This window comes from Amblyomma mixtum, chromosome 1, assembly GCF_055824585.1.
Source record: "Amblyomma mixtum isolate Tamu chromosome 1, ASM5582458v1, whole genome shotgun sequence".
NCBI classification, from domain to species: Eukaryota; Metazoa; Arthropoda; class Arachnida; order Ixodida; family Ixodidae; genus Amblyomma; species Amblyomma mixtum.
In genome coordinates, this window is record NC_143012.1 from 252,458,613 (window position 1) to 252,481,977 (window position 23,365).

Sequence of the window (23,365 nt, forward strand, 5' to 3'; positions counted from 1 at the left end):
TGAGGTGGTAGCTAAAGTAGTATTGCTTCGCAATAAAATCCAGTGCCAAAATGTAGTTAGGCTGGCTTCCCTGGGAAGCACAGCATCACCAGCACACTGTGGGGGCAGGTCAGATGGCAGCTAGGCTAGTTTCTCTGCAGTACAGTAGTTTCACGTGAAAAATGAGGCGCCAAAGCGAAAGCTGTTGTCATTTTCACCGCGTCCATAACTGTTACTGTGAGCACAGGATGGCTACTGGATGGCTTGCAACTGACCATGTCACTGGTTCCTACTGCCTGGCTGCCAGCTGTGTGGTGCTTGTGCACCACCGTCAGTCACTTGTGTAGCGAGGCAAAGCCTGCCACCTGCCATCTGAGTGGGCTCTGCTTCGCTCAGCAGTTTTGCATCTGTTTGTTTAAAACATTCAGGAACAGTTCGATACAGCCAATAATTCTTAATGTACATGTTCATTATAACAAGGGTTGACTGTATTAGGTATTCACAATTGCCAGTGCCCGAGAGAATTTGCTGGAATTGCGAAGTTACCGCAGTTACCTAGGTTTGTGATTACAGGTCTCCTCTTTAGCCATGCTGCCGAAGATAAAATGATTTTTTTGTTGTCAGTCTGAATGCAAGGTTTTCCCCACGCATAAGTTTTTCGCACTCACCATGAAGGAAAAATTCAGTGGAGAGGACGACAGTGCTCTTTTGAGTCTAAATGCAAAAACCACTCCGTCTGTGTGATGTTGGCGTATGCTGAGGAATCCTGTGTGATCGAAATTGAATCTGAAGCCCTGCACTACGGTGTCTCTCATAGCCCATACACAGCATCGGGTGACTGAACTTCATGTACCGTATCATACCATTAGAATGTGTGGCAATCACAAGTGGCGTTTTAAGAACTGCGGTTTGCTGCAGCAATGGTATACATGCCAGTGTACCGCTGATGCCTGTATTCTCTGCCACTTACTTGATTGTGGTACAGTGTACTCAATTCAAGCTTCCACTCTATTCGAACTGTTGCTTCAATCTCAGTGATATGAAGTGTATTAACAAATGGCTCCCATTAATCCAAACCCCAAATAATTTTCAAATTCTTGGTCCCCACTTTATATGAATTATCAAGAGCCGGCTGTGCAGCTTTTTCCTTTTCTTTTTTCCTTGCCTTCCCCTTGCCTTCAGAAAGTGTAAGCCTGAAAGGGCTGCCAGCCGCACATGTTGAACCCCACTTTTACCACCTATACGCAGGTCCCCCAGTCAACAAGGACAAGTTGATAGAACACATCCAGCTGCACGAGATGAGCCCAGTGACACCCACCATAACGAGGCCTAAGAACGAAAAATATACTCCAACGGATGTGAGTGCGTGATTTTCTGCCTATGTATTTAAATGTGAGTACCTCGTGTGCGGCTCTCCTCCTTCTCTTCTGGCTTGTGATCGTATCTTTGCTTGCATGCGACTCTGTCGTTGATTCTTAGCTTGTACTGCAGGTGCTTGCTTGTTCACTGCTCACGTCTGGCATTTTATTCTCTTCAAGACTGTATGAATTGAAGTACAAAGGATGTGGTCACTTTTTCGTACTTATTCTTTATAAATACTACCCTGATTTGAACCAGGTAATTCCTTAGTACAACGTGTTCTTTATTGAATGTGTTCCTCATGACTGGTTTCAGCTAGAATCTTGGAAGTCCTTGGCTAGCAAGATTCTGCCAAAAGGCCCTAGTGCAGTTAGTCCTGTTTGTAAGTCGTTTCATTCATTGAGCTTGTTCAGTTTGAGTTTTTATTCAGCTTAGCCTATCATGTTTGTTGCACTGAAAACAGTGTGGAACAGCCGGGTATTGGTCAGCATTGCTTTGCTGGGGTCGTCTGTTGCTGTTTGGCGTACGTCAGAGCTACTTTCGTTCAGCACTCTCAGTGATGCACTTTCTGGGAAGCTCTTTCCCACTGTTTCTTTATTTCTGCCTGTACTTTCATGTCGCTCTTTCTTTCGTACTCACAGTATGTTGGAAATGTGCTCATTTTTTTCACAGAGGAAAAGAAGTGTATTCAAAATGGCATGTACACCTGCTCATACTCTGTAACCTCTGTGAAACCTTGTGCAAAGGAGCCTTGAACTGCTCTCTTAAATTTCATTTCACAATAAAAAAAAAAACATTGGAGGATGTGCCGTTCCCTGAAAACTTTTTGTAAGTGTGCTCCAGGAGCAAAGAAATGCAGTGCACAGTATTCAGTTTTTGGCATTTCCTTCAGGGGCACTTTACACCTCTTTTTGAGTGCATCGTACCTTGCTCTGCTTAGAGAAATGTTCCCATTGGCAAGGTATACCTGTTGAATGTGATAAGTCTCTGCAGTCATGGGGGGCACAATGCCCCAGAGAATGGCTGTGGCTCCTTAAATGACTGTGAAGTATGGCCAATTATGACTTTCTTAGTCTCGGTCATGGACAGCATGACAGACAGTTCTGCTACGTATATTGTTTGCAGCTTTCATTGACTTCAAAAATCTGCGTGGCAGTACGCGAAACTGTACTGAGGTGGAATGGAGAAATGTCGAGAGGTGCAGGCTTCTTTAGAGAACCTAAAAATTCAGGGGCACTTTGTTGACCTAAAGTGCGGAGAGGTGAAAGCCTTAAGCGCGGTGTTGCTGCTTGTGTCACTGATGCGTTGTTAAGATGTTAGGCTTCGCCTCTAAGAGTGGAACACGACGGTACCGTCTTGCAAAGCTGCCAAGGGAGTCCACAGAACGCCATCGCCCATTTGGTTCTATGCAAGTTTTTTGAGGAAAGGAAATGTATCTGTCTCGGACAAGGAGAAGGGAGGAAGATGGGAGTGAACGAAGACACACTAGACAGGCCTTTGTTCATTCCAAACCATGGAGCTGGCATGGCGTAGTGGTTAGCATGCTCGTTTCGCACTCCGCAGACCGGGGTTCGATTCCCGAACTCGACCAATTTCCTACTCGGTTTTATTTATTTATCTGGCCTGAGTAGATGGGTTAATTAGGCTAATTGGGTAATTAAGCGATTAACTTAACTCAGTCACACTTACTTGGAGCATCACTATACGATCCCTTTAATTGGTTGCATGGTTACTAGCCAAAGTACAAGTGGCCCCGTTTGAAATTCATGCACTGTGACGTCACGACCATTTCGACCAATTGAAAAGCGTGACATTTCTGTCGACAACCCCTGCTTACAACGATGGGGTATTAAAGGCTGCCGCCTTAAAATTTTAGTGAATGCCAGAACTGCAACTGGATAAGCACGTGCGGGACTTTCCAACCATTTCCGCAAGTTAAAGAAAAAGAAAAGTAAAAAGTTCCTTGCAGTTGCATTTTTCGAGTGTAATCACGATTTGAAGGTGGAAAATTAAGCCTAGCATGTTCGCGCTGTGTTTTCGCAGGGGTGCTGAGACGCGCCCTGGAGGAGAGAAGTGGAAACCAAGAGAGATGAGCAGCCCGTCTGGTCCAGCTGCCGACAGCCACCTTTCGTCACGGAAGGCGTCTTTCAAGCTTTTGTTCTCGCGTTTGTTTCTCGGCATGAACGACCACAGTGCCTCCACCAAGGCCATTGTCACGTGGCTTGCATGTGGTCCCCCCCTTTTTTTCCTTACCGAGACATTACTGAATCTTTTTTTTTTTTAAATACGTACATGTGATATGGTTTCCATTACCCCCCCACGACTCTCATTCCCTGTTGAGATTAGGAGGGCTGTTCATGCATCTGGTGATGCAAAACGTGTGTGAATGTGAGTTTGTCTGTGTATATGTGCATGTGTGTGATGTGTGCTTGCGGGTGCTGAAGAACAGTGGCTGTTGAGATGTGGGGGACATGTCGTTTGAAGTTGTTATATTTGGTGCTATTGGAGTGCTCCTTTCATTTTTTTTTTTTTCTTCGTGCCTGTATGCCTGCTATCTATGCCTGTCTCTCACACTCTGCACCAAAGGTGCTTTGTTGTCCTGTCATCGGTGGAAAGAGGACGAGGAAGAGCTTGACGAGAATTTGTGCGGCTCATGCAAATTGACCGGTCTGTGCTACTTGTTGTGTTGCGAGCCTGTTAACAGTTTCTATCACTGGACCACACGCTGTCCGTTAAACGTTTGTGCATACATCACATTCTGTAAGACCGACTTTACAGGTTAATGAGAAGATCCAACTAGCAAGCACTTACAATTCTTTTTTTTTTCTTTCTCATATTGACGCTTTCTAGAAATGGTGACACATTTTGTTGGAGTTGCTGTTGGTTGTAATAATTATTTTTATGCAAGTGGATTTTTTCTTAAATGTTGCCACGAATCGAGATCACAACTGTGGCTTGTGCGCTTGAGAAAAGTGTTGTCGTCGAAGGAAAGTGCGAGTGCTCTGTCAAGGAGCATCATTGAACAAGCCCTCAAAGGAATAACTTATCTTGTCTGCTCGTTGCTATATGTTGCCTTGTTTAGCTTGCTTCTACAAAAATCAATAGCCGAGAGGTGCACCATTGAGATGTGTGTACGTGTCTAGCGGCAACTACACTTTTTTTTTTATGCGGAGTCAGTGCTTTGAGGGGCGATATCTTTTTACCTGGAGCATGTTCTTACCACACATGCGGAGGAGTATTGGAGGTCCACGATTTTTGTGCACTGATTACATCGTTCGTTTCTTTACGTCGCTGCGACCTCTTTTTTGGACTTTTTTGTACATTCCACGTCAGTTCATCAATTTTTCCATGTATGCGTGTTGAAGAGGGAGCACAGGGCTTCACGACTTAAAAAGTGCACGCTCCTCTGTTAATTGAGAAGGTTACGTCTTATAGTGTGTTTAGGTATGGCCACTTTTGGCTTGGGCAAAGATCTTGAGTGCTGGCAAGAAAGAGATAGCTGTGTAGCACACATGCTTGACCGAGTGTCTGAAATGAGCATCCTTGTGGCACTAAACATGCACTTTTTTAGCGTTTTTTTTTTCTCCTCAATCTTGCAAGCAGAGGGCCTCTTAACTTTTTGTACACTGCATGATCAAAATGTTCCACAGTGACTGGACCCATCGAAGTCTTCTGTCTGAACACTGTCGTCTTTGGAGGTGGTGTTGTCTTCTGTGTTAAGCATCTAGTCTTTCTACTTTTCTCTCATTTTTTTTTAAAAAGGTTTACCGAGGGGCATGAGAATGGAGCGGTAACGTCTTATTTATTTTAATCGATTTTGTAGGAAGCTTACTAAAATTGGCGTGTACGTCTGGTACATTCTCAAGGAACCTGTGTGAGGTGCTCCGGGCTCCTGAATTGTTGGTATTCTATCAGTCCGTCATAGTAGAAATGCAGAATCTTAATATTCACACGAAGAATATCTTTGCAATTTCCTTTCCCAGTGCCTTTGGTGGTCGCAGAAGGGAAGCGCGTGCGAGCGCAGTTGCAAAATCTGTCTGCGGTAAATGTGGAGCAACTCATTTTTATAACCGAACTGAGTTTTTCTTCAACAATGCTCAGCAGCTGGAGTAAGTGAAGGTCCACATGGCCCCTGTTCTTTGTACTGTCTTAATGCTTCGCAATTCCAGTTTTTTTTTTCTTTTATTGACTTTGTGGGCATTAAGGCTTGTCTTGTTCTGTTTTTTTAACCCGCCTGCCTTCCACGAAACTCAGTCTGTGGCAAACATGCATTTCTGTAGCAAAAGAAAGCAGAATCACCTTTGACTTGTGATCCTGGTGGACATTCATGTGAATGTGTGATGATGTGTGTCACCACTGGGATGAAGGGTTAACGTGTTTACATGCAGAGACATGGAACATTCACACGATCACTGCTCTGGAACAAGTTGTATAGGAGGATTGTACAGTAAGACCAATAAAATGAACTGTGTTGTCTTGTGGTACATTGTGTTCTTAGTGTGTCACTGTACACAAATTGGAAGAGGTCCCGTACACACAGTTAAGCTTTATCATAGAAGTAGATGCTACCGAACGCTGTTGTCAACTTTTCGCCAAAACTAAATCGTCAAAAGTGTGGAAATTGAGTGTCGATAGCATTTAGGTTGTAGTCTTGCAAAAACCACCTGGTTTTTCCGTAACTAAATTCCCGCATTAGTCAATATTGTCAAGATGTCATTGGCACCACAAAATTTGAAACTCTGAGGAGTAGAACGATCATATAACCTTCCATTATATATATGGGATTCATTTGGGATTATACTAACCCAACCCACTCCTCTGCCTTAATCCACCCACTAATCCACCTTAATCCATTTTCTGTGGTGGGCCTACTTCAAAAATATGGGGCTGTTTTGTAATATTTGGGGATGGATCAACTTCGAAGTGCTATCCCATTTGCTTCTTTAAGAATGTGATTAAGAAGGCCCGCCAGGTTTTTATTCAATATATCCCTAAAGGCCCTTGATCAGGGGTATTACAGAGGGATGATTTTCATGAGATGTCCAAACAATAAGAGCCATTTTTTCGTCCACATGCAAGAACCATGGTAGTTGAAAGATGGAAATTTCTGCATGCACAGCATATTAGTAATGTAGGCAACCCCCACCTTCTATACTTGGAGCTGATTTTATGAAGAGACTTCCCACTTCTGAAGCGGTGCTCATTATACAGTGAAACCTCGTTATTGGGAATCGGTAAAAAATTGTAAAATAGTTTTATACAGCCGAAAGAGTTAACTGTGCGAAAGGGTTAGGACACCAGGGAGCCACATTCACGACACTTAGAAGCACAGACTGACAACTTTATTTTTCGGGAAAACGCAAGCCGTATTTAAGCGCTCTCTGTGACAGCGCTCTCTGTGCGCTTCTAAGTGTTGTGAATGTGTCTCCCTGGTGTCCTAACCCTATCGCGCAGTTCACTCTTGAATTCAGAAATGAACCAACTAGCCCGGCAAATCCTTCTGCAAAATTTGTAATATAAAATTTCGAGAAACAAACATGCTGGAGAAGCGAAGTTTAGTTGTTGAAAGAATGGCAACTGGCAGGGACATTTTCCATAGTTTTAGCATCGTTTCAAAGCCGCGCGCAGCGGTTGCGGCAGCCGCAAAAAACTGAGCGCAGAACACCAGTTAGGATGGCTTCTCCGCAAAGCACTGAAGCACGTGACGGCGGCACGCTATATGCCAGCTAGGGTGGCTTCTTCGCAATACTGCGCTGTCGCATTAAAAAATTAGACTCTAGGGTGAAAGCTATCTACATGAGATGCTGTTAGCATAGCGCGTACCACTACCGTCACCGCCTACCGTGCCCCACCACTGAGCATGCGCTGATCGGTACCGACTCGGCAGGCGGGCGCACTGTAGACGATAACGTGGCGCCATCTAGCGGTATGTGCTGTGCTTAATGTATCTATTTCTTCCACCACCTCCGCTACGTGACAGTCAACTGTGCAGAGGATAGCTGCTGGAAAGCTACAACAACCGACCATAACACTAGTTCTTGGTCACTATTGGCGGGTGCCGACCACTTGGCTACTTGCTGTTCTGACAGTTATACCTTCTGTGGCGCTGTGCCAAATGCGAAATAAAGCATTAACCGTGGCGCGAACGCTTGTCGCACCGCAAGTTACTCTTGTTGTAAGGCAAAGCCTGCCGCCTGCCATCCGAGCGGGCACAGCTTGGCGCTCGGCAGTTCGATATAGACATTTTATGGCGAACCGTGTTCGATATATAAAGTGAGAAAGCATGTGTTTGCTAAAATCATTTAGAAACAGGTCAATATAGCGAATAACTGTAAATATCTGTGTTCGTAATAACAAGGCTTGACTATACTCGGGACTTCTGCTAGATACGTAGTAAGTGAAAATGGGGACACTAATAACCTTTCAGCGCAAGCTTTTGTCATACGAAGTCTCGTCGTTTCGCGTAGTAACTTTGGGTTGTTGTAACACTGCTTTTCTTCTAATATATCTGCATTTATGGGAGCAGTATGGTGTCGGTAAATGTATTCTGAAATATGACGCGCTTGTCCAATAAGCATCGGCAGCTGTGCAAAGTTTCGCATGGAGCTGGAGCTTGGAGCTGAATTGCAAAAACATGAAATTCGCATTTGGTCCCAGTTTCCCCTGGCTATAGTTGCAGAAAGAAGCAGCAGCCTGAAATCTGACAGTGATACGCAGCAAGTCTTCATTCCCACTCTGAACGCAGGTTACATATTATTCCGTGCCGTAAAATGAAAAATGGTTTATGGGGTTTAACGTCCCAAAGTGACTCAGGCTATGAGGGACGCCGTAGTGAAGGGCTGCGAAAATTTCGACCATCTGGGGCTCTTTAACGTGCACCGACACCGCACAGTACACGGGCCTCTAGAATTTCTCCTCCGTCGAAATTTGACTGCCGCGGCCGGGGTCGAACCCGCGTCTTTCGGGTCAGCAGCCGAGCACCATAACCACTGAGCCACCGCGGCGGCGTAAAATGAAAAATGAGAGAATTGCTGGGAAGAACTGCAATGTGCCGCAAGGCATGTTGCAGTAGCCAGCGTGCAAACAAATGCGTGCGTCGTTCCTTCATTGCAGACTGTGTGCACATGGTGTCGTGAGAAGAGCTGTCATCATGTACCTACAGTGACGTCCATCAACGACTTTTTATAGCAAGGTAAAGCATACATATACTGAACATACTATATAATGGATCAAATGTCCAAGACAAAATGACGCATATTTAACATCTATAATAGCTGTCCATTCGTCCCAATGGAACGCGAATATCCGCCGGACATCCCGTTCAAATCCGAAAGTCCGCGAGCCACATTGGATGTTCACGAGACGTCTGCCGGATGTCTTTTCTCGGCAATAATCAAAGTCCACTGTTAGTGAATCACACATGTTCGACGAATATCCCCTTTCGGACGTCCGCCGACAGCGAACCATGCAGTGGATGTCCCGCGGATTCACTCTTTCTGGTTGTACGAACTTGTCCCGCGGGGGCATGGTCGTCCGCTGCACTACTTTTTTCTCTGACAGATTCTATGAGCTCATATGCTCTGTTCAGTTTCTAAAGACAATTGGTGCGTTGGCCTCTTGGGATAACTTTTTTTGTGAGTGTGTGCTCAGCAATCCACTTTCGCACATGGTTGCCGGTCTCAACAGCGCCGTTTGCCACAAAAGCACGTTTCTGGCGCCATTCTGGCGCAAAGGCCGGAGACGTACATGCCCGATCGCCTTCGTTTTTCAAAAAGAAGGAACGCGTACCCTCACGAGCCTCTACCTCTTCACTATCATAATGGCGTTTGGCGAGGACCTCGAGATTGTGCAGTGGAACTGCCAAAATTTTTGCCACAATAAGACCCCCCTCCACCAGTATCTACTCACCCGCCCCTCTCTGCCTCATTTTCTCCTTCTCCAGGAGACTCGGACGGCCCGCACTGTCCCAGGCTACCGCGCCTACCATGCCACTACGGCCACACCACTTGCGTCCATTTACGTACGCAGTGACGTGCTCGTAGCCAATTGACAACCCCTCCACCATCCTTAAATATTTAGTTGGTGTGGTTTATTACCACCATTCTTCTCGCATCTCACTCGTCCTTTTGTCTTTTTACAACCTCCCCTGTCACTTCCTCTTTATTTTCTGGTCTGGGCAAATTCCTTCACTCTCTTCCTTCTACCTCCCATCTCCTCTTTGGTGGTGACTTTAATGCCACTCACACACTCTGGGGCTACCCACAAACCCTCAAACCCGGCCGCCTCCCCCATTGTCTGGCCCAGGAACGCCACCTCACCCTTCTTAATACTCCTGGCTCCCCTACTCAAGCGGGCACTGCCTCATAACGCCCCACGACACCCGACCTCATTTTCTCTCGGGGTTCACTTTCCTTTCACTGGCAGGTGACAGCCGGAACTCTTCTCAGTGACCACTTTCTCATCCATATTACCACCTCTCTTTCCCACATCCCTCGCTGTCATCCGGTTATTCACAATGACTGGCATAGTTTTCGCACTAATCTCGCCTCCGACTCCTTTCAATCCTACGACGGACGTCGCGCATCTCTGCAGCGCCCACGTCCAGTAGCCGTCGCGTTCGCTCTCGTCACCCAATCCCAGACCCATATCCTCACCTTCTCCGTTAATGGCGTCGCCGTAAACGTCTCCAACGCTCATTTCGCTGCCAACCCCACAATGCCCAACTTTCCTCCCGGATCACTGCTTTGCGGGCCGAGATCGTCGCCCACTGCGCCTCCCTAGAGCACTCTCGTTGGAGTGCTCTTTGTGGTGACCTTAACTCTGCATTGCATTCGCGATCCACATGGTCTCTCTTCAAATCCCTACTTGGCACTAAGCCTGCCCTTGCTCCCACTCTAGCTGAAGCCCTCCCTCAGGGGACTCCCTCCGAAGTTTTTGATCAACTCGCCTCTCTCTACCTCCCGCCTCCTCTGGCACGCTTCTACCCGGTGTACTCAGGTGGACCTAACCCCGATCTGGACCACTCCTTCACTCTCCGGGAGCTCGAATCTGCTCTGGCTGCTATTGCTACACGCTCGGCTCCCGGTGAGGATGCCATTACATACACCACACTTCGTAACCTTCCTGACTGCGCCAAAGAATTCCTTCTTCAAATCAACAATGAGGCCTGGGAGAGCGGCTGCTTGCCGAGCTCCTGGACATCCTCCCTTATTTCTATGATTCCAACCTCCCTCTCTCTCTAACCTCCGCCCAATTTCCCTGACGTCGTGCGTTGGTAAGACCCTTGAGCGAATGGCTCTGACTCGCCTCTATAATTTTCTTGAGGCACGGGAGTTCTTCCCCCATTCTCTTATTGGCTTCCGTCGCCGCGTCTGTGCACAGGACATGTTTCTGATTCTCCAGCAAACCTTCCTGTCACCTATACCTACTCAAATTCACGCACTTGTGACCGTCGATGTTCGCAAGGCCTTTGACGGTGTTTGCCACGATCACGTCCTTTCTCAACTCGCCTCTTTGGACTGTGGCTCCCGCATGTATCTCATTCCTCTCTAAACGTGTCGCTCGCTTTCGAGTAGACACCCACTTGTCTGACCCACACCACCTCACCCGTGGCACTCCCAATGGTGCTGTTCTCTCTCCTACCCTTTTCAATCTCGATATGGCCCCTCTCACCTCCCAGCTAGCTGAAATTCCCGACCTGCATCAAATATTTTACGCCGATGACATCACTCTCTGGTGTTCATCTGGCTCTCCCGGTCACGTACAGGACGCCCTGCAACGTGGCCTAGATCTCATCGACTCCTTTCTCACCACCGCTGGCCTCTCTCCTCCTCCTGAGAAATCTGAGCTTCTCCTTCTCAACCATTCCTCCTACAAGCGCTCACACAACCATTTCGTCTCTCTCCACCTTTGTGGCTCTCCCATTCCTGTCGTCACACAGTGCAAAGTTCTCGGCTTCCCTTTGCATGCGGCCAAGAATGTGCTCGCGCGTGCCGAGTCGCTCACGCGCTGGCCCTCAACAAGGTCTTGCACTTTGCACGCTACGCTTCCTTCACTCAGACTCATAACGCTCTCGAGACTGCCCTTGTGGGCCTCTACAAGGCAGCTCTCAACCTCCCTATCCGCTAAGCTCTTTGCCACAGGCCTCTTCCATCCTCTTCGTTCTCTTCTCAGTCTCCATCGTGACTAGCAGCTTGCCCGGCTTTCCCTTACCCGTCAGGGTCAGTGGTTATTGACCCAAGCGGGTATCTCGCTCATTCCAATCTCCCCGTTTACCTCCCCTATAGGGAACCCAAGCTCAAGTTTGGCGGCGCGACCACAGCGCCGCGCCTCCTATGGTGGACCCTTACCCCTTCTCTCCAACAGGAGGTCGAACGAGCGGTCTCCGCACTGCAGCCTTCCATCGTTTTCCTCCGATGGGTCCCTGGGCATTCAGGGATTGACGGCAATGAGCTGGCCCATCAGCTCGCCCGCGACACACTTTTCCGGGCACCGTTGATCCCCTGGCCCAAGCCCTCGGAGGACGGTGGGAGACTCACCCTTCGCCGCACCATAAAAGAGGTCTACCGTGAGCTCCGCCTCGACAAACGCCTTTACCCTCCCCCTCATCCATCACTCAAGGTGCCGGCGTCTCGCCTTCTTCGGCACATCCAAATGAATGCAGTTATCACCCCATCCCGCCTCTTTATCGCTATCAGTCGGACCCTTCCTGTCCCAACTGTCCCTGTATCTATGCGGACCTGGCCCATTGCCTCTTCTATTGCCCGGCTGCTCAGCAGTCAGGTTCCTACCCCCCACCCTCTCTATCCATCACCACCTGGCTCGACTGGCTTTGCGCTGCAGGGGAAGAAGAACAGCGACTTCTGGTCGCCCAGGCAGTCGACATGCTCGGCCTGTAAATTATGGTCGAATAAAGGTCTTTTACTACTACTACTACTGTACGGTAAAGATTTGTGAGCCCATTGCCGCGACTGTCATTGTATACCGCCGCTAAAAAAATGTTTTCAAATTTCTCAAGAACCGCTTGATACGTGGAATTATTGAGGCCTATAATGGAGCGCAGTGCTGTACAAAGGTTGTGCAGAAATCCTTCTGTGGCACTGTTATCAAAGAAACTTGCGGGTCTGGGAAATATTTGTTATTAGTTTGTCTTGTTCTACGCTGATGGTCAGACGTGATCCTTAGGCGTTAAAACCGCCTTTTCTTTGAGCAATAAACCATTGTTGGAAGCTAGCGCTGTGTGCGTGTGTGTCCTATCTGCCCGTGTGTTGGATACCTATATATTCCTTTTCATTTCGCGGACTGCGTAGCATTAACTGTCAAAATCGCCATTCCACACACAAAGCGAAGCTATCTCCTTCTCGCAGGCCAAATGCTTGCACACCGGCAAAGCCCCTAAGCGACGAAACCAGAATCCGTTACAAGAGGTTGCATTCAATGTCGGCGTTTAACGGCACACGTATTTCTTAAGCGCCACGCGCAGACATATTTTGTGCTGTTAGTATAGATTTAACCACTATTCAATCCAGCCGCCGTTAAAAGTAAAAAAAAGTAAAAGTATCAAAATGAAGAAAACAGCGTGAAAAGAGGTAAAAAATAAGCGGAGTAAAAAGGAGTAAGAGAGCTTCAGTTATGTGTACGTGTGCGTGCGTGCGTGCGTGCGTGCGCGCGTGTTATGCTATACAGTTATACGCTGGCAGCTAACACTGAGCATAGTTCATCTTGAAGTTGTAACAATGTTTGGTTTATGGGGGTTTAACATCCCAAAGAAGTCGTAACCAGAATATGCAAAAGTGACCATTCTGAAGATTATGTGAGCAATGCATATTTGCTGAACCGTATCACGAGAGAGACAGAAGAATTCACATTATAAGCCGGTGCGTAATATGAGCTTCCATCCATTTCATGTTGCACAGTACAACTGCGCAGAACTGCAGTGATATCAGAGTGAAAAAATACGCCCTAAATTGTTCCAGGCAACTGCCCTCAAAAATTGCTTCACAGTCGTTTTGCCAGATCCCATACGGGCGCCGAGGTACCGGAATAGGCGCTCTCATATTCTTTTTGAAGCTGCGATAAAATATTAATAATTAAGGAAGTTTTGGCCTAATTATTACTAATCAACATTTTGAAATTTGGTTTATTTGCAGCAAAAACAAGGAACCTTCTGAAATGAGGTATTTTTGCTTTGAGCTTTCGTGCAAGACATGAGCAAGTGAACTGCTTTTGAGCTCTCACCGTATGAACAACCTATCAAAATTGCAGGAAATGTAATGAAACGCGGATGCAAAACGACGGTTTAATTTACTCTTCATTCAGATTACGCTATGAGCAAAAAGCATCGTACAGTTTTCAATAGTGTCAATTCGCTCAGAAACGCCCTTTCTTCAGTTATTTTTACTACCGTGATGAGTGCCGAAGAATGTTTCAGCCTCAAGGACGGCCTTCAGATAACCGTGACTAGACTGAGCGAGTTGGTTCATCAATACGCCCCTCGCAGAAAATTATGATAGCCAGAGAAAATAAGCACGATATTCATGTATCTTGATTCGAAACCGAATCACTTCACGCGGAAAAAAAGATTTCATGCACACACACAAAAAAATGCGCCTAGCATCGATGCACCAACAAAGCGCACTTTTACTATTTGAACGCTCCGCACACTACATGACCTTCAAGTGCTTGCAAGCAATAAACATTCCCCTTTGCTCCCGAAAACAGCAATAGGAAAGTTTCTTCTCGGAAATTGAATTTCAGTCTGGTGTTTTTTCCACAGTTTTTTTTTTTTTTTCCAGAGTTAAGTTTCGTTATTGTGCATCTAAAGTGAGTCCGACGTTTCTAGCGAGAGTTTCAACTGCCACTTTCGAGCTTTTATGGCGCAAATTCACATGCGCAGTCTCTGTGAACGTTGTTCTCTTAAAAGAAGCCTGTTTTTAGACCAACCCAAAGAAGCCCCCTCAGGTGCAACTTAGAGCAGTACTATCCGACAACTAAAGCCATGCTCTTTTTTTCGTTTTCGGGAACTGGAAATGTAATCAGGGGACACCATACAGTAGTAGGCATTATAAATGAAAAATACGCCCTAAGAAAGGAGTTTTTACGCACCAAATCCAAAGACAGGCATCACGGACGCCAACGAGAGGGTCGAACGTTTACTATATTCCCCACAACAGGTTCTTTCATAAGCTCTTGCTAAGCCCCTAAATCTCTCCTAATCCCAGATTCTCACTCACGCATCAGAAAATGCGCAGACAGGACACAAGGAAAAATAAAAGAATAGACGCGTAAAACTTGCGCCGTAATAATGATGACAGGTGCGACTGTCGTGCGGCTTACGGCAAGGTGAGAAAAGGCTGTCCTCAGGTAGAGTTTCATTTCAAGACGGCTCCTGCACAAAAAGGTTACAAAGGCTTTTATCGTCAATTCAGAAGGTCTGTGATGAATGTAACGGACGGTGAAAAAATAAGCGCTGACTTTGGGAGATCAGAGGATAGAATATACCACTTTATAATGGATAAAGATTCACGATATTGCACACGAGGTAATGGAGGTGACAAGGCGAAACGCAGCGAATATTAGAGCACACGTGTGAATACATAGGCAGGAAGTTCAGTCCGACGTTCAGTGAATCAGTAAAGAAGCTGCAGAAAACATTTATGAGGGGTAGGGAGAACCTTAGCTGGAATCAAGCGACAAGATAGCCTTGAGTGCAGGTGAAACCGGGAAAAAAAACTGCGTGGACACTTCGGCAACTGAAGTGTTGAGAGGCGAAAGCCGAGGAAGGACACTATGCCCTGACGACTTCCGGTGAATGTGACGTCACACCGTTCCCGTGGCTATATCGATACCCAAATTGTACATCTTTCGGAGATCTTAAGTGCTAGTTACGCTTAATTACACATTTCTCCATCTAATTTGACACAAATCCGACGTTTTTCCGACCTTTCTGTGACAATTTTCACTATGCTGTGACAAGTTTCAGTGGATGTGACGTCCATCGTTTTCGTGGCTATATCGATGTCCGCGCTATTTCGATGCAATTCCGACATTTTTGCCTATAATTAATTAACTGATTAACCTACAGTCATAAAGCATGGCTTCTAGGTTCATTTTTTTCCTCCTCTATTTGAAGAAACCATTGGTTTTCTTCTATCTTTTCTAGTTCCCGAGTTAAACGCGTGTGACATGCTTTGTTAACGGACGACAGTATGAGCCATTAAAGGCTTTCGCCTTAAAATGGCGTACTGAAGAGGGCGTTAAATGACCTATACTACGGTGAAGGAACTGGAGCGCCTGTTCGCACAGTTTTTAGATTCGCTGACACATTAAGGAATTTTAGGACGGCTTGAAATTGAACGCTGCTGGGGAGCACAGCCAGAGCTGCCTCGAGCTGTGAAATCAGAGCTTTCTGTTAAGCTCTCACGTATATTCTTTGACGACAATATCATCTCATACGAGCCGTTATATTTCAATAACTATTCTTGAAGCAATGGGCATCTGATTAAAACGAAGTATGAGGATCGTGGTTGAAATAAAAGAAGAGCTTGCTTTATAAAGATATAATCAGGAATATCGGCTAAGTATGGAATTGTGCTTTTAATTCAGCTAAAGAAAAAATTACCGACGATTACGTTACTTCCTAATGCGAAATTTGAGCGCAGCAAATAAGCTGTTTCACCTTTTCGATAGATTGAGGCAAAGAAATCGAGCAACACATGTATGCGCTATCACAGAATTTTTTTTTTTTATTTTTCACACGTATTCCTTTAACAAAGACTCCACTAACAGTTCTTGACAGTCATGAAGGAAGCTTTGTGGTCGGAGAAATAGACTGATATATGTTCGACTTGGTACACCAATGCTTGATTCTCAAAGACGAGATCTATACAAGTGCCTCGCGAGGTTGTCACAGCCGTGGGACGCGTTACGAGCGAGAGGAACGGGATGTTCTCCCGCATAAGTGTTAGGAAATTGCTGTTTGTCTTTATGTCAACATTAAAGTCCCCCACTACTAACATCGGTGTGGATCGATGGACGGTTAATGCGAGTTGCAGGAAGTGCACGACGTCTTTCGTGAGTGCGGTAGGGGCGAAGTAGGCAGCTACTACCAGCAAGCCGTTGGGCAACTTTGCGGCGCACAGTTCGCCAACTTCATGTGACGTGCCAAACATTTCGACTGGTATTGCAGAGAGACCTGTGCGCAAGTAGATAGCGACTCCCGCCGCTCTGTTGTGGTCTCTGCGAGCACCACAGCAGTATAGGAAATCTATGATTTCGATAGGCTCTTCGGGATCCATCCAGGTTTCAGCAAAGCAAAGTACAGAGGAATGGCGCAGAATGTGATCGTGGTGTACGTCCTTGGCATGTGCGGCAAGGGAGCGTACGTTAAGAATGTGGTTGTGAATGATGAATCAAGTGCTGCCAGCGAATGACGCGTCCATTGGCTGTCTGCGTGTGTTACTGATGTGTGGTTAACATGTTAAGCTTTGCCTGTAAGAGTGGAACGCGACAGCATCTTGCAACGCTGGCAGGGAGTCCACAGAACGCCATCGCCAGTTCGGCTGTACGCCTTGCTGGACGGTAAATTTATTTTTTGAGGAAAGGAAATGTATCTCTCTCGCATATCTGGGTGGACACCTGCACCTCGCCGTAAGGGAAAGGGGGAAGATGGGAGTGAACGAAGACGCCGTATTAGCTAGACGCGCCTTTGTTCATTCCAAACCATTCAGCTGGCATTACGGAGTGGCTAGCGTGCTCGTATCGCACTCCGGAGACCCTGGTTCGATTCCCCAACTCGACCAATTTCGTTCTCGGTTTTATTGATTTATGCGGTCTAACTAGAAAGGTTAATTAGGCTATTTCATATTTATATTATTGTATCTCTATCCATCGTGTTCTGTCATTAACCTGTCAATTGTTGGAACTGTCTAGGATGTTCGACACAACGTATATGAAACGAGCAACGTCTTACTGAGTGGGGAAGTGCGTGGTGGTGGAGGGAACGCGGCTTCGTACTTATGTTTTTTTCAGCAGCGTCTCCTTCCGCGGATGCTGTTGTCGCTGCGGCGCGCGTCTTTCTTTTCTTCTGACCTCTTCATTCTACTCTATATTAATTAGGCTAATTGATTAATTAAGCAATTAACGAAACTCAGTCCAACTTAGTTGCAGCATCACTATACGATCCCTTTGATTGGTTGCATGGTTACTAGCCGAAGTACAATTGGCCCCATTTGAAATTCGCGCACTGTGACGTCACGAGCATTTCGACCAATTGAAAAGCGTGACATTGGGGGCGGAGCTGGTTACGAGGCCGACGCCGACGACGACGACGACGCGAAACCCAGGAACGGACGCCAAAGAGCTGCGCTCTAAAAAAAAGTAAAATTTAGAAGAGGTGACATTTTGCGGTTAAATTTCGATACAGTTGGTGTACGTGCCAAGTGACCAACAAATCGGTATATGCGAACCAGCTGCTATACGCATTCTGTTGCTTTCAAGGCCTTTCCTGGTTTTTATTGACGTTTGCACTCGCTTTAACGCATTCTGATAAAGTTCATGTAAAAATCGGCACCGTCGTCACATCCACGGGTGCAGTTGACCTTATTTTGTTCAGGCTTGATATTTTTGACAGCGTACGGTTGCTCAGAGCTTCATAATTGTTTACATGACCAGGATATATAAAAACGACTGCGTCTACTGATAGAAAAGTAATGAAAAAATTTTACAACACTGCTGACGTGCCAGTGCGAACGCCTTTCTGTTACACTTTTTTTTTTTTGGCTTGTCTCTGAGTTGGCATTCTTTGAGCTGTCGGAGGAAGTTGGAACGACCTCTGAGTTTTGAGAAGTCGAATCTGGCCGAAACCATCCATCACCAATCGTCGGACAGTATAGCAAAAAACTAAGGCGGCAATGAATGAATCCCCGCAATCCTGATTCGCAAGATGAGTTCTTTTCAGGCTCTGCCACCTTAGTGCCACGAGTCCACTAGCGCCCTCTGAGAAGAACTGGTACTGTTTCCAGCGCACAGGTGCATGCCGAAAAAAAAAAAATACAGGGAAGTCGCCCCAAACGGAAACAAAACGACGTAGGCTATGGGCACGCAAGTAACGCCGATGCTTGCTGTAATTTTTTTGCGCAATTTGTACATGCATATCACTCCGGTCGCACCAAAAACTATGGAAGGAAACACGGCAGGGATTACGTCAATAGAAAGCAAGAGAGCAATGTGAATCAGGAAAGGAACGTGAATAATTGATATCTAGCTGAGGTCAAGAAGAGGAAATGGGCACGGGCAGGGCATGTAGCGTTAAGGGAAGGTAAATAATGTTCCCGTAGGGCAAGGAATGAATTCCTCGAGACAGAAAACGTATAGCAGGAGCCGGCAGAGAGTCGAGGGCGGGGGGGGGGGGGGGGGGGGGTGAAATTAGAAAGCTCGCGGAGCTGAGGCGCGCGCAAGTAACGAAGGTCTTAGGGAGCGGGGGGAATAAACCCTACCGGAGCTACTGGCTGTGCCGGGCGGTTCCGGAAACCCATCAAACCCAGCTCCCCATCAGGATCCAAACCGAAGACAAAGACGGGGCCCAAGCAGGCTCCTCCGCCCAAGGCCAAGAAAGCGTCAGCCGATCAGGAAACCAAGGCCAAAACCGGGCCATCGAAACCTGTCAAGTCCGCGACCCAGGCGGCGCCCCCGGTCCTCAACGCCAGGGACTTCCCGCCCTTGGCACCCGTCCAACCACAGGTGAGCAGTTGGAGTAGGGCAGTCTCCGGGCCCACTACCCGTCCCTCCCCTACCCGTCCCTCCCCTACCGAAACCGCCCTACAGCAGCAAGTAGAGGAGCTCAGGCGCCAGAACCAAATTCTAGCGCGCAAAATTCAGGAATTAGAGGCCAAACAGGCCGGGTCATCTGAACCAATGCAAGAAGCTGAGCCAGACGACGAGGATGACGGATCATCCGTAACATCTTGCCTCACTAGCGTCTCGCGGCAGAGCGGGGACACGGTAGTTGGATCAGCTGGTCGCGTCGCCGGCCTAGAGGCACTGCAGCGCCAAACCGAGCAACTGGAGGAGCAAGTGGCGGCCCTCCCGAACCAAATCATGTCAGCAGTCAGCGAGTCCTTCCAGGATATGTTCAAGGCAGCTTTAACGCAAGCACTTCCCGACCTTATGGCCCAGGTCACTGACTCGGTCCTTAAAGCCGTGCAGCCCTGGGTCAGCACCCAAATTAAGAACGCCACAAGCTGCGAATCCCATCACCTCAAACGTAAGACAGCCTTCCGTCAGGCAGCGGAGGAACATGGTTCAGGCTCGGCAGCTGGTGGGTCGGTGCGGCCCCTCACTGGGGTTGCGCCGGCTTCCGGCCAGAGCTATTCCGATCACCCTTAAATAAATACGACAAGATGGCTAGCAGATGTAATAGGAATGCTAAAAACTTTGAAAAATTCCAGATCATCCAATGGAACTGCAGGGGTTTCAGATCTTGGAAAAAGCGGTCACACCTCCAGCTTTACCTGCAGTCCCTAGGTGACATGCCGGCGCTCATTGCCCTACAGGAGCCCGGCATAGACGCTAAATTATCAGGCTACAGCACCTTTCAGGGGGGCCCCTCTACGTGCATCCTGGTGAATAAGGCTTACACCGTGGTTCAGGTCGACTTAGACTTGAGTACCGAGCAAGAATATACAATGGTCCGAGTATTGCCTCTCAGACGCCGCGACCCGTCAATACATATCCTCAACATATACTGCCCTCCGCGTAAGCCGCGCGTAACTTTCAATGAAATCTTCCTTCGCGCGATAAAATTGGCAGCCAAAGAGCCTCTAGTGATCGTTGGAGACTTCAATGCTCCCAGCCTTCATTGGGGCTACCACTTCGAACAGGCAAGAGGACGTAAGCTGGCGGAGCTCATCTCCACCCTCAGCCTCACGTTGCTCATGGACCCGGCGTATCCCACTCGAGTGGGGAATTCGGTAACCCGCGACACGTGTCCAGACCTTTCTCTCGTTAAAAATGCTAGAGCGGCTGCATGGGAGAACTTGGGAGATTCTCTAGGCAGCGATCACCTCCTTCTCCGGATTACACTCGAGGCAAAGGCAGCGCGCAAAAAAATGGGGTCAGGCCAAGCTGACCGATTGGCACAAATTCCGGAATCACACTATCCCTCCCGTACTATTTTCCGGCGGCTACGCGGAATGGGCTAACCACATATACAACATTCAGAAACAACACGTCACAACACTACAAACCACCGAAGAGATCCCCGCAGTGGACACCCACCTCCTGCATTTGTGGGAGGCGCGCCGGAGCTTAACTAAACGGTGGAAAAAGCAGAAAACTAATCGCAAATTACGCGACCGCATAGCCAAACTCACAGAGCAGGCTGCAGCGTATGCTGCCGAGCTCTCAGATTCAAATTGGATAGCACGCTGCGACGCCGCAGCTCATCAGATGAGCTCGAAGGGGACGTGGCGTCTCTTTCGCAGTCTAATCGACCCCTCCCAAACGAGAGGGGAGACGCAAAAGCAGCTCCGGCGGGCTCTGCAAGGGTATCAAGGTACGACGGCGCAACTTGCGGACACTCTGTGCGACAGATATCTCTGTCGTATGGAGGACCCGCCTGGGCAACAGTACATGTACTCTGGCAGGCCTAATGAAACACTCGATGCCCCTTTTGAGTTCCACGACCTTAAGGCGGCCTTAGCAAAAATGCGCCGGGGTACGGCTCCGGGACGGGACCACATAACAGTGAACCTGTTGGCGAACCTACCGGACTCAGCCTACCTTCATTTATTAGAATACATCAACCAGATCTGGGACGGGCGTCCACTCCCTCCCGAGTGGAAAACGTCACTTGTGACGTTTATCCCTAAAACAGGTAAGGCCGTGAATACGGACAACCTGAGGCCCATATCACTGACCTCATGTGCGGGCAAGCTTATGGAGACGATGGTACGGGATCGCCTCTCTCCATACCTGGAGAGTAAGGGCTTCTTTGCAGTCACCATGTTCGGGTTTCGCCCTCACATGTCTGCACAGGATGTCCTTCTCCAGCTGCACAGGGATGTAATACGACCCACAACTATGCAACACAATGACAAAGCCATCCTCGCCCTTGATCTGAAAGGGGCTTTCGACAATGTGAAACACGGAAGCATCCTGGCCAACTTGAGTTCTACCGATTGTGGGGCTAGGACCTACGCGTATGTAAGAGATTTCTTGTCTAATCGCGAGGCCTTTCTTCGGATTGAGGGCGAGGAATACGGCCCTTACATGATGGGAACACGGGGTACCCCTCAGGGAGCAGTGTTATCACCGCCCCTGTTCAACATTGCTATGATGCGCCTCCCAAGCCAATTGGCCCGGGTGGAAGGCATTCAACACGCGTTATATGCAGATGATATTACAATTTGGACCACTCAGGGGAGCCTTGGAGACATGGAGGACCGCCTTCAGCAGGCTGCTTCCATAGTCGATGCGTATGCTAATGACTGTGGGCTCCAATGTGCTCCAGCGAAATCAGAGCTTCTGCATGTCAGAGCGAACCCAAAGGATAGGACAGCAATACACATCTCTCTGTCAGGAGGTCCTATTAGAGAGGTGGAGGAGCTCCGTATCCTGGGCCTTTTCATTCACCAGAGACTCAGACCGGACTCCACTATTGCGAAACTCAAGAGAGTAGGCGAACAGGTAGGGCGCATGATCCGCCGCGTTTCCAACAAGCGGGGTGGTCTGCGGGGCAGGGACGCGCTTCGGCTCGTCTATGCCTTCGTGACTAGCCGGATCCTCTACGCCGTGCCATATCTCCGCACTACTAAGCAAGATGAGGCGCGAATAGACGCCATCATCCGCAAGGCAACTAAGCGAGCCCTGGATCTCCCGGTGGCTACCTCTGATGCCAAACTCAAGGCATTGGGGGTGCTAAACTCCTACCAGGAGCTGCGGGAGGCCCACCTCGTGAACCAATACACGCGGCTCACGCAGACGGCTCCTGGGCGCCGCCTGCTAAACCGCTTACACATCCAACACGACTGCCTTCCAGAGGAGGCGGAGCGTATCCCAGTACTATGGCGCCATATGCTCTGGGTCTCCCCGCTCCCCCGTAACATGGACACCGACATGCATGAAAACAGACGACAAGCGCGGGCTCGGGCTCTTGAGAGACAACACGGCTCCCGACCCGGTGTATATTATGTAGACGTAGCAGGGCCATCGCCCACGGGATTTTACTCGGCCGCTGTCGTTCACCAGGAAATGCACGTTGATGGACTCTCCTTTCGAGCCCCGAATTCAATGCGGGCCGAGGAAGTAGCGATAGCGCTTGCTGCCGCCCACGCCAATTCGAGAATAATCATCACGGACTCCCGAAAAGCATGTGAACATTACTTGGCAGGGGAGATCTCCCCCTTAGCTGCTTGTATTCTACGACGGACTGCCACTGATCCAACACCCAAACGAATCATTTGGGCTCCTGGCCACCAGGGCTTACGAGGTAATGAGGCCGCTGACGCGGCTGCCCGAGCGCTTACTCACCGGGCTCCTCATCCCAGCTCTTCTGGCTCGGTGACTAACCAGCCGCTGCTGCGATTCAGGGAAATATTAACACATTATAGCGACAACCACCGCCTTTTCCCGGCCCCTGCAAAAGGGCTGAGTAAGACGGAGGAGCGAACTTTAAGGCGCCTGCAGACAGGTACTCTACTCTGTCCTGCAATAATAAAACATTACGATCCTAACACGGATGGGCGATGCCCACACTGTGGAGAGACCTGTGATATCTTCCACATGGTGTGGGCATGTACTCAAAATCCCCACCTCCCCCCTTCCCCTACCCCTTCCAGAGAGGCATGGGAGACTGCCCTCCTCAACTGCTCCTCGCTTGAGTCCCAAAGGGCTCTGGTGAAACGGGCGAGAGACGGGGCCTCGTCGTGCGGTGTCCCGGACTAGGGACGCCGACCATGTAGCGGGGCCACTCTGTGGCTCCCAAACTCTTTTTTACAATATAAAAGTTTTCACCACCACCACCACCATG

General features: G+C 48.3%; 1 protein-coding gene across 6 annotated transcripts in view; it reads left to right on the forward strand.

Moving 5' to 3' along the window:
• LOC149371483 (NPC intracellular cholesterol transporter 1-like) overlaps positions 1-5,822 on the forward strand; it is a 105,323-nt gene extending 99,501 nt beyond the window's left edge. For 4 of the 6 annotated variants that reach the window (XM_089565704.1, XM_089565708.1, XM_089565709.1 and 1 more), the window contains 2 exons: positions 1,228-1,341; positions 3,382-5,822. In XM_089565704.1, the coding sequence (XP_089421830.1) occupies positions 1,228-1,341; positions 3,382-3,431 (164 nt within the window). In that variant the 3' untranslated portion in view covers positions 3,432-5,822. Of the gene's footprint in view, positions 1-1,227; positions 1,372-3,381 lie in introns of all 6 variants that reach the window. The other 2 variants (XM_089565705.1, XM_089565707.1) reach the window with 2 other exon arrangements.
• The last annotated feature ends 17,543 nt before the right edge of the window (positions 5,823-23,365 follow it).